Source organism: Lepus europaeus, chromosome 2, assembly GCF_033115175.1.
Source record: "Lepus europaeus isolate LE1 chromosome 2, mLepTim1.pri, whole genome shotgun sequence".
Taxonomy (NCBI): Eukaryota; Metazoa; Chordata; class Mammalia; order Lagomorpha; family Leporidae; genus Lepus; species Lepus europaeus.
Window position 1 is genome coordinate 25,029,151 of NC_084828.1, and position 15,898 is coordinate 25,045,048.

At 34.0% G+C, this 15,898-nt stretch overlaps 1 protein-coding gene across 1 annotated transcript in view; it reads right to left on the reverse strand.

Moving 5' to 3' along the window:
- The window catches only part of NCAM2 (neural cell adhesion molecule 2), a 576,480-nt gene that overhangs the window by 24,928 nt on the left and 535,654 nt on the right, over positions 1 to 15,898 (reverse strand). Inside the window, exon 16 of the mRNA XM_062180124.1 lies at positions 1,532 to 1,736. Coding sequence (XP_062036108.1) covers positions 1,532 to 1,736 — 205 coding nt within the window. The remainder of the gene's footprint in view (positions 1 to 1,531; positions 1,737 to 15,898) is intronic.

Sequence of the window (15,898 nt, forward strand, 5' to 3'; positions counted from 1 at the left end):
ATATACTATGTAAAGATTTCAACAGATTGCATTCACACAGACACACAAAGTATAAAGTACTGTTTGAATACTAGTTTTACCGTTAATTCACATAGTACAACACATTAAGGTCAGAGATCTTACATGGGGAGTAAGCACACAGTGACTCCTGTTGTTGATTTAACAATTGACACTCTTATTTATGATGTCAGTAATCACCTGAGGGTCTTACCATGAGCTGCCAAGGCTATGGAAGCCTCTTGAGTTTACAAACTTTGACCTTATTTAGACAAGGCCATAGTCAAAGTGGAAGTTCTTTCCTCCCTTCAGAGCAAGGTACCTCCTTCTTTGATGGCCCATTCTTTCCACTGGAATCTCACTCATAGAGATCTTTCATTTAGGTCTTTGATATTAGACACAAATCTATCTAAAGATGAACAAAACAGGGCCAATGTTGAGGCAAAATGGGTTAAGCTACTGCCTTCAACTCTAGTAACCATATAAGCACCAGTTGGACTCCCAGCTGCTCCTCTTCCAATCCAGCTCCCTGCTAATTCACCTGGGAAAACAGTGGAAGATGATACAAGCCCTTGGGCCCTTGAACCTTCATGAGAGACCAGGATGAAGCTCTTGACTCCTGGCTTTGCCTGGGCCCAACCATGTCTGTTATGGCCTTTTGGGAAGTGAACCAGAGGATGGAAGCTCTCTCTTTCTCCCCTCTCTATCTCTCCTTCCCCTCTCTGTAACTCTGCCTTTCAAATAAGTAAAATAAATCTTAAAAAAAAATGATGAACAAACCAAAATAAAATACTGAAACAACTGAATTATTATTTTGTTACAGAAGAGAATTTTCAACATCATTCAGCTCTACATATTTTCTCACAATTCATATTCTACTTACTTGAGATTCCATTGAGAGGTCCGAATTCTAATATATAGAAATCAAGGGATCAAAATTTGGAAGAGTATATTCAGAATCTACAATATATTATATAGCAATACAACATTTGCTATGCAAAAAATTCTTTAAATTCTTTAATTACTTCTTATAGGAGTTCGCACACTTTTGCTATTTAAATTCAGCTTACCTGAATACTTTAAACAGCTTTACTGTTGATGCCTTCCTTTTATTCAGAATGAAGTTTTAAAAATGGTGGGACAAATGAATGATTACCTATCTATCTAACTATCTATCTACCTATCTATCTTTTACCTACCTACCTACCTATCATCCATCCCATATCTATTATATATCTGTTTTTCTGTCCATCCATCTACTCACCTATCTGTCCATCCCTTAAGTAATTTGTCTATTGTCTTTATATAATGACACAATTCTTTTCAGTGAAGTTATATATTTTGAGGTTTATTTTTTGTGAGAATGTTTTCAAAATCATCTGGCTATATAGGGTTATATACACTCAAGTGAGGAGGCAGTGGAGTTTTCAATGTCTTAAGATCCTTACCCATTTGGAAAATAATATTCCTAAATAAATCATTGAAGTCTGATGATGCCACTTGTTTAAATGTAGTACTGATGCCTGGTACTCACAGGTATGCAGCTTTTCCTTCTTCCAGTTCTTTACTTTTGCCACTAGAGCCACTTTTCTTCCCACACATTCTCCTGGTGATGCACATCAATAACCCACATTGTCGAATAAAAAAGCAGCTGACGTCTGTTACCACAAGGATCAGCAATAGAGCCGCAACTCCTAGGCCAATAACTGCTCCAAGTCCAAGACCATTAAAAAGTGTATCTGAACAAATAACATAAAATAAATATTGTTAAATCCTCAAATTAGAAAACATCAGATAGCTATTTTAAAAAGAAATCTTATTCAAGATATATTTAGTAAGAGACAAAAAAAAGTGTTATTAACCAGCAGATTTCAATTTCATGATGTTGAAATCTATTCTCTGGTCTTCTAGGATTATTTTAAGCAATTGACACATTAATGATCTGAAAAATTTTTATAAATTTTCCTTAAAAAAATACCCAACTCTTTAAACTATAATTCTTTGTTCCCTGTGGGGAAGGTAATTAATCTAACTTATTTTAGGAGAAAGTCATAGCCATTAATAGATCATAATAAAGTTTAAAGAAAAATATAGTCAAAACTTATGTAAGAGAGATGTTAAATAACTGTCCCATATAGACTTATTTTAAGATTGAAACATGCAAACGGATCACTCCAAGTACTTTGCTTTGACAGTATATGCTTTTTTAGTATCCGTCTGTGAATATTAAAAAATTTTAGAGTGAATGGCTTGTCTATATTTTTCCAGCTAGTGTTTTTTAAAAAATGTATTAGATTAGAGACATGCTCTTACAGATTTTTGGTACATATGACTCTTTGTCAGGTCATATCAGAAGAAACTAGGTGATGAGGTGTGCCACTGTTCTTTGGCATGTGGTTGCAGAAAATTCCAAAAGGCATGCATGGAAGAGGTTAACGGGAATAACATAGAATTTGCTAATAAAGAAGAAATGGCAAGAGATACAGGGAGTAATGAAAATGAATGAGAAATTATATTTTTTTTGTTTGAATAAGAAGGCAGACTGCATGGCTATAATATTATTGGTCAGAAAATCAGGACAATGGAAAGAAAAATAAATTAATCTAATGATATATAATACCTAGATGAAAAATTTATAATGTAAGGTAATTGTATAGATATTCACAGTCACTCTTACCATATGTATGTTAAGGATTTGTTGATGTAATATTACAGAATTATGATTATCCTTTCAATGACAAAACACAAGTATTATTCATCATCATATCAGAGCTCTCAAAATATTAAAATGTGGAATACAAGCAAAGATACAAGTGCATATAAAAATTTAGGCTTTGAGAAAATTACTCCTAAAAATTTATATGTAAAACAAGTTTATTCTATATCATCTGTTTAAAGTTGCACCTAATATTTTAATAATGAAATATATATTTTAAAAGAATCAGTATGGTTGATCTTAAGTCAACTACTCATGGGTCTTAAATGGCACAAATGTCTGAATTCTAGTTTAATATTCTGCAGAATTATAGTCACACATCTACATTTATTTAATTTTTTCTAAGAAATAGATTTAACTTTTTTATCATTCTTGGAGACATCAGCTAGAGTTAGGAATATTATTCTATCTGTGACATGGTGACCTACATAACTTTGTGGGTCACCTACGCTAGAGCACAAATGTGCTTAACAGTGCTTCCATAAGCAGGGACCTGAGAATTCCCTAAGAAAGACATCAAAAAATTTAGACATGCCTAAGATGACTGTAATTTTTATTTAATTATTTTGTTTCTGATGAGAAACACGTTAAAAAAAAAATCCACATGTTCAGTAGCATTTCCTTCCACATTAGAGAGCCTTAAAAACAGAGTCAGTGAAGCAGAAGAGAGAATATCAGACTTAGAAGACAGAGCACAGGAAAGTATACATCAAACCAAAGAAAAGAAGAAATTAGGAATCTAAAAAATATTGTTGGGAATCTACAGGATACTATTAAAAAACCCAACATTCGGGTTCTAGGAGTTCCTGAAGGCATGGAGAGTGAGAAAGGATTAGAAGGCCTTTTTAGAGAGACACTTGCAGAGAACTTCCCGGGTCTGGAGAAGGACAGAGACATCCTAGTACAGGAAGCTCATAGAACCCCTAACAAACATGACCAAAAGAGATCCTCACCATGAAACGTTGTAATCAAACTCACCACAGTGAAACATAAAGAAAAGATCCTAAAATGTGCAAGAGAGAAACGTCAGATTACTCTCAGAGGATCCCCAATTAGACTCACAGCAGACTTCTCATCAGAAACCCTACAAGCTAGAAGGGAATGGCGAGACATAGCCCAGGTACTAAGAGAGAAAAACTGCCAGCCCAGAATATTATATCCTGCAAAGCTCTCATTTGTGAATGAAGGTGAAATAAAGACCTTTCACAGCAAACAGAAATTGAAAGAATTTGTCGCCACTCGTCCAGCCCTGCAAAAGATGCTTAAAGATGTGTTACAAACAGAAACACAGAAACACGGTCAACAATATGAAAGAAGGTAAAGAAAGGAAACCTCACAGCAAAAAGATGACAGGAAGTTCAAAGCATATATTAGAAAATATCTTTGGGAAATGGCAGGGAAAAGTTACAAATCAATAGTCACATTGAACATTAATGGCCTGAACTCTCCAGTTAAAAGACACAGATTGGCTGACTGGGTTAAGGAACAAAACCCATCTATTTGCTGCTTACAAGAAACACATCTTTCCAACAAAGATGCATGCAGACTGAAAGCGAAAGGCTGGAAAAAGATATACAATGCCAACAGAAATGAAAAAAGAGCAGGCATGGCCATCTTAATATCCTCTACCACATTTTAACAAACCATTTAGATGGTAGCAGTATGCAAAATTAGTATCCTGAGAAATTACTGCTATTAACACAATCTTCCTTTGATCACAAGAACCCACTTTGAAGGAAAACTGGAGAAGGGTATGATTCAGAAAGTATTTTTTTTTTTTTTGACAGGCAGAGTGGACAGTGAGAGAGAGACAGAGAAAGGTCTTCCTTTTGCTGTTGGTTCACCCTCCAATGGCCGACGCGGTAGGCGCGCTGCGGCCGGCGCACCGCGCTGTTCCAATGGCAGGAGCCAGGTGCTTCTCCTGGTCTCCCATGGGGTGCAGGGCCCAAGCACTTGGGCCATCCTCCACTGCACTCCCTGGCCATAGCAGAGAGCTGGCCTGGAAGAGGGGCAACCGGGACAGGATCGGTGCCCTGACCGGGACTAGAACCCGGTGTGCCGGCGCCACAAGGCGGATGATTAGCCTAGTGAGCCGCGGCGCCAGCCCAGAATATTTTTTTTAAAAATTCCAACAAACCAATGGAAAATGCAATTAAAATATTTATCAATTTCTATGTTTGTATAGATGTAAAAATTTAAAAATGAATAGTACCTTATGCTACACAAATGAGACATAAAGTAAACTAGGGTTTATGTTAGGAATTTTAAAAAGTCATTGAATACATTTTATTTCATTAACTTTTCCAAATATGAGTGATTTTCTTATGAATCTATTACTACATAATCAATACAACTTTCCCTTGAAATATCTTGGATTATATGTAGCTAAAATATTTTCTTCAAAATTGGTAAGTAATATTTCAGTTGAGTTGTAAACAATTCAACAAAGAAGTGGGAAATATATACATATCAAATTGGGCTTTAGTTCCTATGGATATATTGATCTTATTGATTTGAAGTGATCTTTCTTTTCCAACCTCACATTTCAGTATGGACTTATTTATTTGAAAGGCAAAGTGGCACAGAGAGGTAGTAAGGTCTTTAATCCACTGTTTCACACCCCAAATGGCCTCAACAACCAATGTTGGGCCGGGACCAAGTCCAAGTTCTTGGATCATTATGAATTTCCTTCCTAGGTACATTAACAGGAAGATGAATTGGAATCTGAGCAGCCAGAATTTCCACCAGCACTCTGAATTGGGGTGCAGGAGTCACAGGTGGATGCTAATCAGGGGCACCACACCTTGGCCCTTCCCAATTCATTTAGATTCCTCTCTCACACACAGTTCACGGCAATGACTCTAGATTATACTTTTTTAAACATTCATTTATTTGAAAGGCTGAGTTGCAGAGAAGAACAGGCAGGAGCAGAGAGAGAGAGAGAGAGAGAGAGAGAGAGAGAGAGAGACAGAGACAGAGAGACAGAGAGAGAGAGAGAGAGAGAGAGAAAGAAAGTCTTCGGTCTGTTGGTTCATTCCCCAGTGACTGCAATGACCAGATCCAGGCTACACTGAAGTCAGGGCCAGGAGATTCATCTAGGTGTCCCGTGTGGGTGCAGGGGCCCAAAGACTTGAGCCATCCTCCACTGCTTTATCAGGTGCATTAGAAGGGAGACGGATATGAAGTGGAGCAGCAAGAACCTGAACCGGCACCCATATTGGATGCCGACACTGCAGCCAGTGGCTTAATCTGCTATACCGCAACGACAGGCCCTTGGCAATGACTTCTACAGATCAATGAAAGTGAATCTAGTTCATTATACAAATTCTCATTTACCTTTTTTACGTTTGAAATGTTTTTGCTTCAGGAGTCAGAAAATCCTGGCTTCATCATTTACTGTTTTGTATTTTGGAGGGTGAACACTAATTTCTCTAGGACTGATGCGCCTCTTTACTAAAACTGGAACAGTTATGAAAATAATAAATGCAAACTAAATTGCAGTGTATGGAGGAAGATTGTTGGCAATGCACTTCAAATCCCTAGCACTTATTGCCTACCTAATAGAAAATAAAAAATTTACAACTACACATCATGTATACCATTTTAATTATTATACTGTTAAAAAATTCTAGAGTATTTTTATTAAAAAACCCTATCTATAAAGTCAAACATTAGACTAGTCTGTAAACATACCTGTTCATCAACAATTTAACACAGGAGAGTTGCATTAAGTAATGATTATTACCCTGAGAATTTACTTTGTAAGGGCTATATTTATTTTACAAGGACTATAAATAATAATCAAATGTAAAGATGTCAGTTTCATTCAAAAAAGTAAATTTTAAAATAATCAAGGGTCATTAAAAATGTATATAATGCTTAGCAATTCGATTGGCAAAAATGTAAAATAAAGTTTGTCCAAGTTGTATTTGCCAAAATACTGATGCACACAGGAATTTATTTTTTTTGTTTTTTGAGTTTTTGTTTTGTTTTGTTTTTTATTTTTCAATGTTAGCTTGCACCTGTAAGGGAGAACATCTAGTAGATGCCTTTTTGTGTCTGTCTTATTTCACTCAACATTATGTTCTCAAATTGTAGCCATTTTGATGTGTTAGCATTTCTGTCTTTTTATAGTGAATGATACCCCATTATGTGTGTGTATGTGTGTGTGTGTGTATCCATGCTGTATTCCACAGTGGCTGAACTAATTTACATTCCCAACAACAGTCTATAAGAATTGCCCTTCGTCCACCTCCTAGCCAGTGTTACTCTCCACCTTTTGGATGCTAGCCACTGCGATAGTTGTGAGATGATATCTCATCATGATTTTGATCTGCATTTCCCTGATGGTGAGTGATGCTGAGCATTCTTTCATTTATTTGATGGCCATTTGCATTTATTTTGAGAACTGTCTATTGAGATCCTTTGCCCATTTTGTTACAGGACTTATTTTTACTTTTGAGTTCTCTGAGTTGCTGATATATTCTAGATATTAATCATTTGCTAGATAATATCATGCAAATAATGTTCCCTTTCTGTTGGATATATCTTCAGCATGTTGAGTTTTCCTTTGTTGTGCAGAAGTTTTGAGTTTGATATGGTTCCATTTACCTAGTTTTTGCTTTTGCTTCCTGTGCTTTGGGGGTCTTATTCAAGAAGTCATCACCTACACCAATGTCTTGAAGTGTTTCCCCTTCAATGTCTTCCATTAACTTCAGGGTCTCAGGTCTTAAATGCAGGTCTTTGATACATCTTGAGCTTACTTTTATGTATGGGGAAGAGTAGGAGTCTAATTTCATTATTCTACATATATTTACTCAGTTTTACCAGCACGATTTATTTAAGAGATTATCCTTCTCCAATTTATGATCTGTACAATTTTGTCAACATTTAATTGATTATATGTATTTTGATTAATTTTTGTTTTCTCTAGATCACAGAATCGTGTGTAGGTTTTTATGCCAATATCATGCTGTTTTAACTACATAGCTTTGCAGTATGCTTTGAAGTCATGTAATGTGATGCCTATAGTTCAATTTATTTTTGCTCTGGTTAGCTTTGACTCTCATGATTGGTTTTTAAGACATTTTTTCTTTGTGGATTTCAGTAATGCTTTTAAAAATATTATTGATTTGGATTTGCATGGCTTTGCAAATCACCAATGTAAAGGTAACATCTTGACATTTTTTATAGTTGAATTTGGTCTATGTAAACCCTATGGAAAACTAGTCAAACATTATAATAATGCATCCTGTTCATTTTGTCCTTGTTGCATGGCTGCTTTACAAAAAAGATGAGGGAAGGGCGTTTAGGCATCTGGGCTCCATCTATAGAGAATGACCAGCTATTTGAAATCAGGTATATGGATTATTTAAAGATTATTGTGATGATTGGAGAAGTTTTGACTTTTTAACATACTTGTTGGTAATTTGTATATCTTATTTTTAATAAATGTTTATTCAGATAATTTTTTCCACTTTTAATTAAATTATTTTCATTGATATTAAAGAATTTAAGTTTCTTATATATTCTGGAAGTTACCCCGGTGAAATGAATATAATTTACTTTTCCCATTCTACACATAGCATCTTAACTCTGCTAATTGTTTCCTGTGATGGGCAGAACCTTCTTAGTTTGCTATAACTCCATTCATCAGAAAAATTCAAATGAAAAAGCACAATGTTATAGCATCTCACTCTAGTTAGAATGAACGTTATCAGAAAGACAAAAAATGAGGCTGGTTTTGTGGTGTGATGGGTAAGACCAATGCTTGTGATGCTGGCATCCCTGTAGGTTCCAGTTTGTGTTCCAGCTGCTCCACCTCTGATACAGCTCCCTGCTGTGGCCTGGGAAAAGCAGCAGAGGTTGGTCCAGGTATTTGGGCCTCTGCTATCCATGTGGGAGACCTGGATGAATCTCGTGGCTCCTGGCTTTGGCCTGACTCAACCCTGGCTGTTGTGTCTCTCCCTCTCTATGTCTCCTTCTCACTCCGTAACTCTAACTTTAAAATGGATGGATAAATCTTTTTAAAAAAGAAAAGACAACAGAAACAAATGGTGATGAAAAGACAGAGGAAATGAATCTTATTTAATATTGGTAAGAAAATAAATTAGTACTGATATTGTGGAAAACAGTATAGAGGTTCCTCAACAAACACAATATAAATGCCATATGCTCCAATCTCACTGCTGGATATATACAAAAATGAAATTCAATAAATGTATCAGAGATTCCTCCATGATCATTATTATTGTAAACTACTTATAATAGTCAAGAATACGGAATCAGTCAAGATGTATACCAAAGGGTAAATGGATTTAAGAATGCTATATCATTTTTCCATAAAAAAGGATGATATCCTGTCATTTCAGGCAACAGCGATGTAACTAGAAGCATTTATGTTGCATGACATAGTGCAGGAACAAAATAATCAGCACTGCATATCCTCACTTATATGTAGAAACTAAAAAAAAAAAAATGTGCTGGCACCACGGCTCAATAGGCTAATCCTCCACCTGCGGCGCTGGCACCCTGGGTTCTAGTCCCGGTTGGGGTGCCGGTTCTGTCCAGTTGCTCCTCTTCCAGTCCAGCTCTCTGCTGTGGCCCAGGAAGGCAGTGGAGGATGGCCCAAGTGCTTGGGCCCTGCACCCACATGGGAGACCAGGAGGAAGCACCTGGCTCCTGGCTTTGGATTTGCACAGCGCGCCGGCCATAGCGGCCATTTGGGGGGTGAACCAAGGATAGGAAGACCTTTCTCTCTATCTCACTGTCCAACTCTGCCTGTCAAAAATAAATAAATAAAAGACTGTTATGTCTTTAAAAAAGAAACTAAAAAAAAATGGTTATATAAAAGTCTAGAGCATAATAGAGGCCATTAGAAGATAGGAAAGTTTGGGACCAGTGTTGTAATTGCAGCAGGTTTTAGAAAAATAATATAGTGCATTGTTTTTCTCTTCTTTAATTCATTTTGTCTTCTTTAATCCATCATTGGTTTTTGTATCTTTTTTATTATTTTACAGTATTTTAGGTGAGTTCAGAATTACTGAAATAGAAAAGACTACAACTCCAAAAGGGTATTATGAAATGAATCTAAATTGCCTCCCTGAAATAATGACTGTACTCTTTTATGTCTAATCCTTTACTTGGTCATGTCTACACTCCCTTTTGGGCCATTCATAGTATTCATAAGACAAAAATTAAAGCATTTTCATCCTTCAGCTTCCTAAAAAATGCACTTATTAGCAACTTTTTAGGTTCACTCAAGTTCATGCTATTCAGATAAAACAGCTAAATGAACAAATTAAATGAAAACTACCTGGTTCAACATGTAATTTCATACATTTTTAATTAAAGAATTTGGGAAAAAATATGTGAAGTTAGCAATGTCTGTGATGGCTTTGAAGGAGCATTGTTAGCAGTAAAGAGAAAACTGCCACGAAGCTTCCTTAAAAAAGCTTAGAGAAGCACATTCTGGGAAAGAAGTCAGAATATTAATATTAAAAAATAGTTAACAATCTTTACTTAGTATATACTAAATTGATCTTCTGTATGTAAAGATAACTGAAAATGAATCGATGTGATGGGATGGGAGAGGGAGTGGGAGATGGAATGGTTGTGGGTGGGAGGGAGGTTATGGGGGGAAAAAGCCACTGTAATACAAAAGCTGTACTTTGGAAATTTATATTTATTAAATAAAAGTTAAAAAAAGTGAAACTTGCATTATAATCATGAGAAAAGTACTTAAGTTTTTGAATTTGTACCACTTTTCAAGTACTTTGTGACTAACTGAAGGATTTTTAGTTTTTAAAATTATTCAAATATAATTTGCTCTATTTTCAAGTGAATATACATCAAGTTCATTGGGAGATTTTAAGTATCTAAACATTTATTATAGGAGTTCATGTCAAATATTGATAGTTATATAAAATGTTGTTCTCTATAAATGTCTAGCCTGTAAACTCTTTAATAATACTGTTTGCAGCTTCCACATATTATTTGAATATTTGGAAATTCTAGGCCTTAAAAATTAGTAAAATTTCTCAATAATTTTTCATATTGCTTAAATATATGAATGAATCCGAATATTGTCATTTATATCTATTTTATTTCTATTTATTTAATTCCATCTACTTGAAAGCAGAGGAAGAGAGAGAGGAGGAAGTGGAGTAGCTGGGACTTGAATCAGCACTCCAATTGGTAGTCTAATATAGGATTTAGGTATTATGGGATGCTGCCTTATGTGCTACCCCATGACAACTGACCTTAAATCTATCCTAGATCCTTAATGCTGTTTTAATACATTTTGAAAAGGTGATGCTGTCTTATCTACATATCACATTTTGAGTATTCTATAAAACAATTTTGATGTACATATCTCATAGTTTACACTCAAGTCTGTTTTTTGGTGGGGTGGGGAGAAGTCACTTTTCACTACATTGTCTTGGTTATCCTGCAAGTTTTATTATTGTATCCTAATGTTTTCTTACATTCATATCTAATTATATATAAAAACTCAATGAAAATCCATGCTTATCCTTTTAAAAGCATTTCATTATTGCTTAGAGGCATTATTTTGGAAAAGGAAAGGTAAAAATGCAGTTGTGATAAATCCATTTTTTTTCTTTTATCCCGTAATATCTGACTCAAAGCAAGGAAGATAGCTAATGGAAGATATTTGATTTCACTAATGAAAACAGACTTGTGGCTGGCGCCGTGGCTCAATAGGTTAACCCTCTGCCTGCAGAGCCGGCACACCGGGTTCTGGTCCCGGATGGGGCGCCAGATTCTGTCCCGGTTGCCCCTCTTTCAGGCCAGCTCTCTGCTGTGGCCCGGGAGTGCAGTGGAGGATGTCCCAGGTCCTTGGGCCCTGCACCCGCATGGGAGACCAGGAGAAGCACCTGGCTCCTGGCTTCGGATCAGTGTGGTGCGCTGGCCGCGGCTGCCATCGGAGGGTGAACCAACCAACGGCAAAAAGAAGATCTTTCTCTGTCTCTCTCACTGTCTAACTCTGCCTGTCAAAAAAAAAGAAAGAAAGAAAACAGACTTGTAAATATGTGTATTACATAATTGCATTTATAACTGTAAAACTCCATGCTTTTTTTCCTGACAGTAATTTTTCCTATATATGTTTGTTCACAAAACCAGAAGTCTAAATTTAATATTTCTTTAAAATATATCTGTCCTTTTGCTATTACAAAAATGATATATTTGGCCAAGGATTAATTGATCAAAATATGTGTGACAATCCTCTACTTTATCACTTTGTTATTAGACAACTTCATTCAGAAGTTGCACAGATAAAATAAGAATAGGTAAATGACTCTCCTCTGGAAGATCATAATGTATTGGGAAGATTGAGAAAAAAACATAACTTACAAACTGGGAGCAATGAGATCAATTGCTTTCCTATTGGCAAAAATATTGTCTGTTTAGAGCAGGTAGGTGTAAGAAGGATGTAAGTTAACCATTAGTAGTCAAGAAAGTGAAGAGCACAGCATGTTTAAGATGGATTTGAAGAGTAACAAAAACATTTCCATTTTATGTGAGGAGTCAATTTCAGTCAGAATATGACATGAACAAAGAGAAGTACAAAAATGTCTGTAATATTCTCAAATGTATGGAAGATACAGATGATATTTTGGAAATGATTGTTGGAGTAGGGTTAGTTAAATTATAAGTGATGTAGCTAAGAAGGATGGACCTTGAAATTGAATATGTAAAGAAAGTAATAGATAAATCAAAGAATCAAGGAACAAGCAACAAAAACAAAAACAAAAAATCTATAAAATGTAGTCTTGTTGTGAAAGATGAGAGGGAGTCATCAGAGGTACACAGTGCTGCCTTGCTAAGAAGACAGTGAAAGCTTGTCTGTGTACCATAGTGGCTGAGAGATGTCTTAGTCTTCCTTTCCCCAGCCCATGACTAGTTCCACAGTGACTGAATCGAAACTGGAAAAATAGTTGCCATTATACAATTAAAAAAATAGACACCATGAGAGTAAAATAACGTCTACAGTATTAAAATAATACCATAAAGTCCTACAACATGTATCTAGATTTGTAATTATAGATAACTCTTCCATGAATATGTATATAAATGGCATTCATTTCAAGTGATATATTATGTTCTCTATGCTTTTCAAATATATACACTATCCCCCTAAAATGTTATTTATCGCTTCTACAAATTTCTTCAAAAGTAAAATAAAGTCAAAAGAAATACATAAAATATGCCGTAAACATTCCATTGGTGGTTCAGTGGCTTCATTCTCCCTACCACTAAGAGTTTTAATATCTTTTTAAAACAGTCCTGTGGAGAATGCAAACAGCCTTTTAAATTATAAATACATTCTCTATGGAAATTTTGATGGAAACTTGTCAAACTCAAGTCTCATTAAAATGACAAATCTTACCATAAGAATAGAAATGAAAGAAAATGAGCTATGCTAATTTAAAAAAAAAAAGGCTACAACAAAATTGTGGTTAACAGCTTTTCAGTTGTAGGTGTTTCAAATTATTGAAAACCTCAGAAATGAGTATTTTTAATATTTTGTTATTTTAACAAATCTGGTGGAACTACAAACCACTTAAAGTTACAAAATATCTAATAGAGTACATATTCTCTTATCTGATGTTTCAAATTAAGTATGTTAGTTCTAAGAATAGTTTGTGACAAAACTTTCTGCTCAAAATTGAACAGATAAAGAATATAAAAATATTTTCTGCATGTCCTAATCATTTATTGGAGCTGCTAATTTTGAAGATTATTTTTACCACATTAATTTTATATTTTTTCTATATCCTATAGATAAAAATTTGATAACATGTGTTCACTTTGCTTTGATTGAAGCAAAGAAAATGGATCTTTTTACCAGCTTTGTGTAATTTCAATGAATATGACCCAAACAGTTATTGACCAAAATCACTAAAAAATTGAGCAATATAAATTTTAGTTATTTGGTTCAATTACCTGGACAATTCATTTTCCATTAATAAAAATTTGTCTCAAATAAATTAAATGGAAATAAATTTTCTTTGTGCAGAGGCAATTAATTTTTCTTTTTAGTACTATATTGCAAAATTGGAGCAAATCTAGAAAAAAACTAAGTTCTCATTTATATGTTATACTTTTTTTTAAATTTGTAACCATTGAAACTATTTTAGTATAATATTCTTAATTACATGAATTTATTTCTGCATAAGAAAATAAATACAAGAATAAATATGTGGCTGATATTTATTATTTTCCTATGGATATAATATTATATTGTGAAAATTTCAGGTTAAGTTATTCACAATAGTGTGTCTAAGAGACTTAAATTCTTAGACATACCAACAACCAAAAAATCAAGGTTATACTATTAAAATTGTATGTTTTGAACCTATATTGTCACTTACAAAGTATATTATTACTTTTAAAGTGTATTTGAATGAACACATTTATACCATTAGCTATAAAACAGAAGTATAGATTTTCAACATATTTTAAAAATACAATGGCAAGAGGAAATCAAGATATTCTTCAGTAAGTGAAAGAACAAATAAACCATGGTATATCCGGAAATGGAATATTATTCAGCACTAAAAAAACAAATATGTTTACTCTGATTTGAACTCAATAGAATGTATACACATATCAAGATGTGGAATATCACATAAATATATTAAGATTTTATATATTGTTTGAAAAGAAATATAAAAGAAAAAAAGAATTAAAATGAGCTATCAAACCATAAAAAATATGCAAGATCCTTAAATATGTGTTAACAAATGAAAGAAGTCAAACTGAAAAGAGATTACATCTATGTGATTTCTACTGTATGGCAATCGGGAAATGGCAATAGTGTAGGCACCATAGAAAGATTTGTGGGCACTAGGCTTTTGAGGGAGAGGGAAAGATAGACAGAGCGTAGAGGATTTTTAGGGCAGTAAAAATACACAACATGGTGTCAAAAAGATGGGTACCTGTCCTTGTAGATTTGTTCAGATCCATGAAATGTACATCAAGAGTGAAAAATAATGTAAATAATGAAATCTGGGTGGTAATGAAAAATGAAATAATGGAAGATTTATTTTATATGTTTATATATATATATATATATATATATATATATATAAGGTCATATCTGTGATATCTGCTTGAAAATTGATAATATGGTTGAAATGATCAAGGATATCTATAAAAAACAATGATCCTTCTTTTTTGACTTTCAGTAGCTAAAATAAATGCATATTAAGTGATGAATAACACATACACATGTTAAACGTTATTGGTTTTCTGTTTTATGTACAATGGAACCTATTAGTGAACCTAACTATGCACGTTTAGGTAAATATTTCTTAAGTAAATATTTGCTTAGATAAATATATCTGCCTGTTCTCTCAAATAAACTTCCCTTCACAATTGTGCCGTTAGATAGTACAGTGCACAGGCTAGTATATGAAAATCCGATGCATGTTTTTGTGTTTTCCATCAACAAAAACTGAGAAACATGATTTTTTCCTGTCATTTTTCAAGATCCTGAAGTAGTTTTGCATTTAATACTCCATGTAACATACATATGCATTTCATCTTCTGTGAGGCTATGTAAAACCATAGCAAATTGAAGTTTATAACTCATGGATTTTTCACAACAGAAATGCCAATGTGAAGAGGTAAGTATTTACTTAAACTTTAACCATACTAAAACAGAAAAAAAGTTTTCTAATTTTACTATTCACTTTAAACATTTTAAACTTGTTTGAAATCATAAATGAGAAATGCATGGTGAAACAAGAATGCCACTTCTATTCTGATAGAGTGTTAAAGCTATTTATTTAAATATGTTAAAATAAAGGATAGATATTGAGGCAGAACTATCTATTTCTATAATTTTTAGTAGTCAGTAAGCAAAATTATTTTATACAAATTGAAAATTACCTATTTTTACCAATATTGTAAATAACATCATGAAACATGTGTTCCAAAAGTGTGTAAAAATCAGAAACTGGTAAAAATATAATTCAATACTTCCTTCATATCATAAAGGCAGTGTGTGTTCATTTACATCAATAATGGGAAAGCAGCTATAAGTAAAAGGTAGGGTGAGAAAGATGACAGCTGACTCATGAGGTAACATGATTATTAGAAGAAATTATTCTTGATATGGTAGGTACATGGAATTTCCTTTATTTCCATGAGTAATTA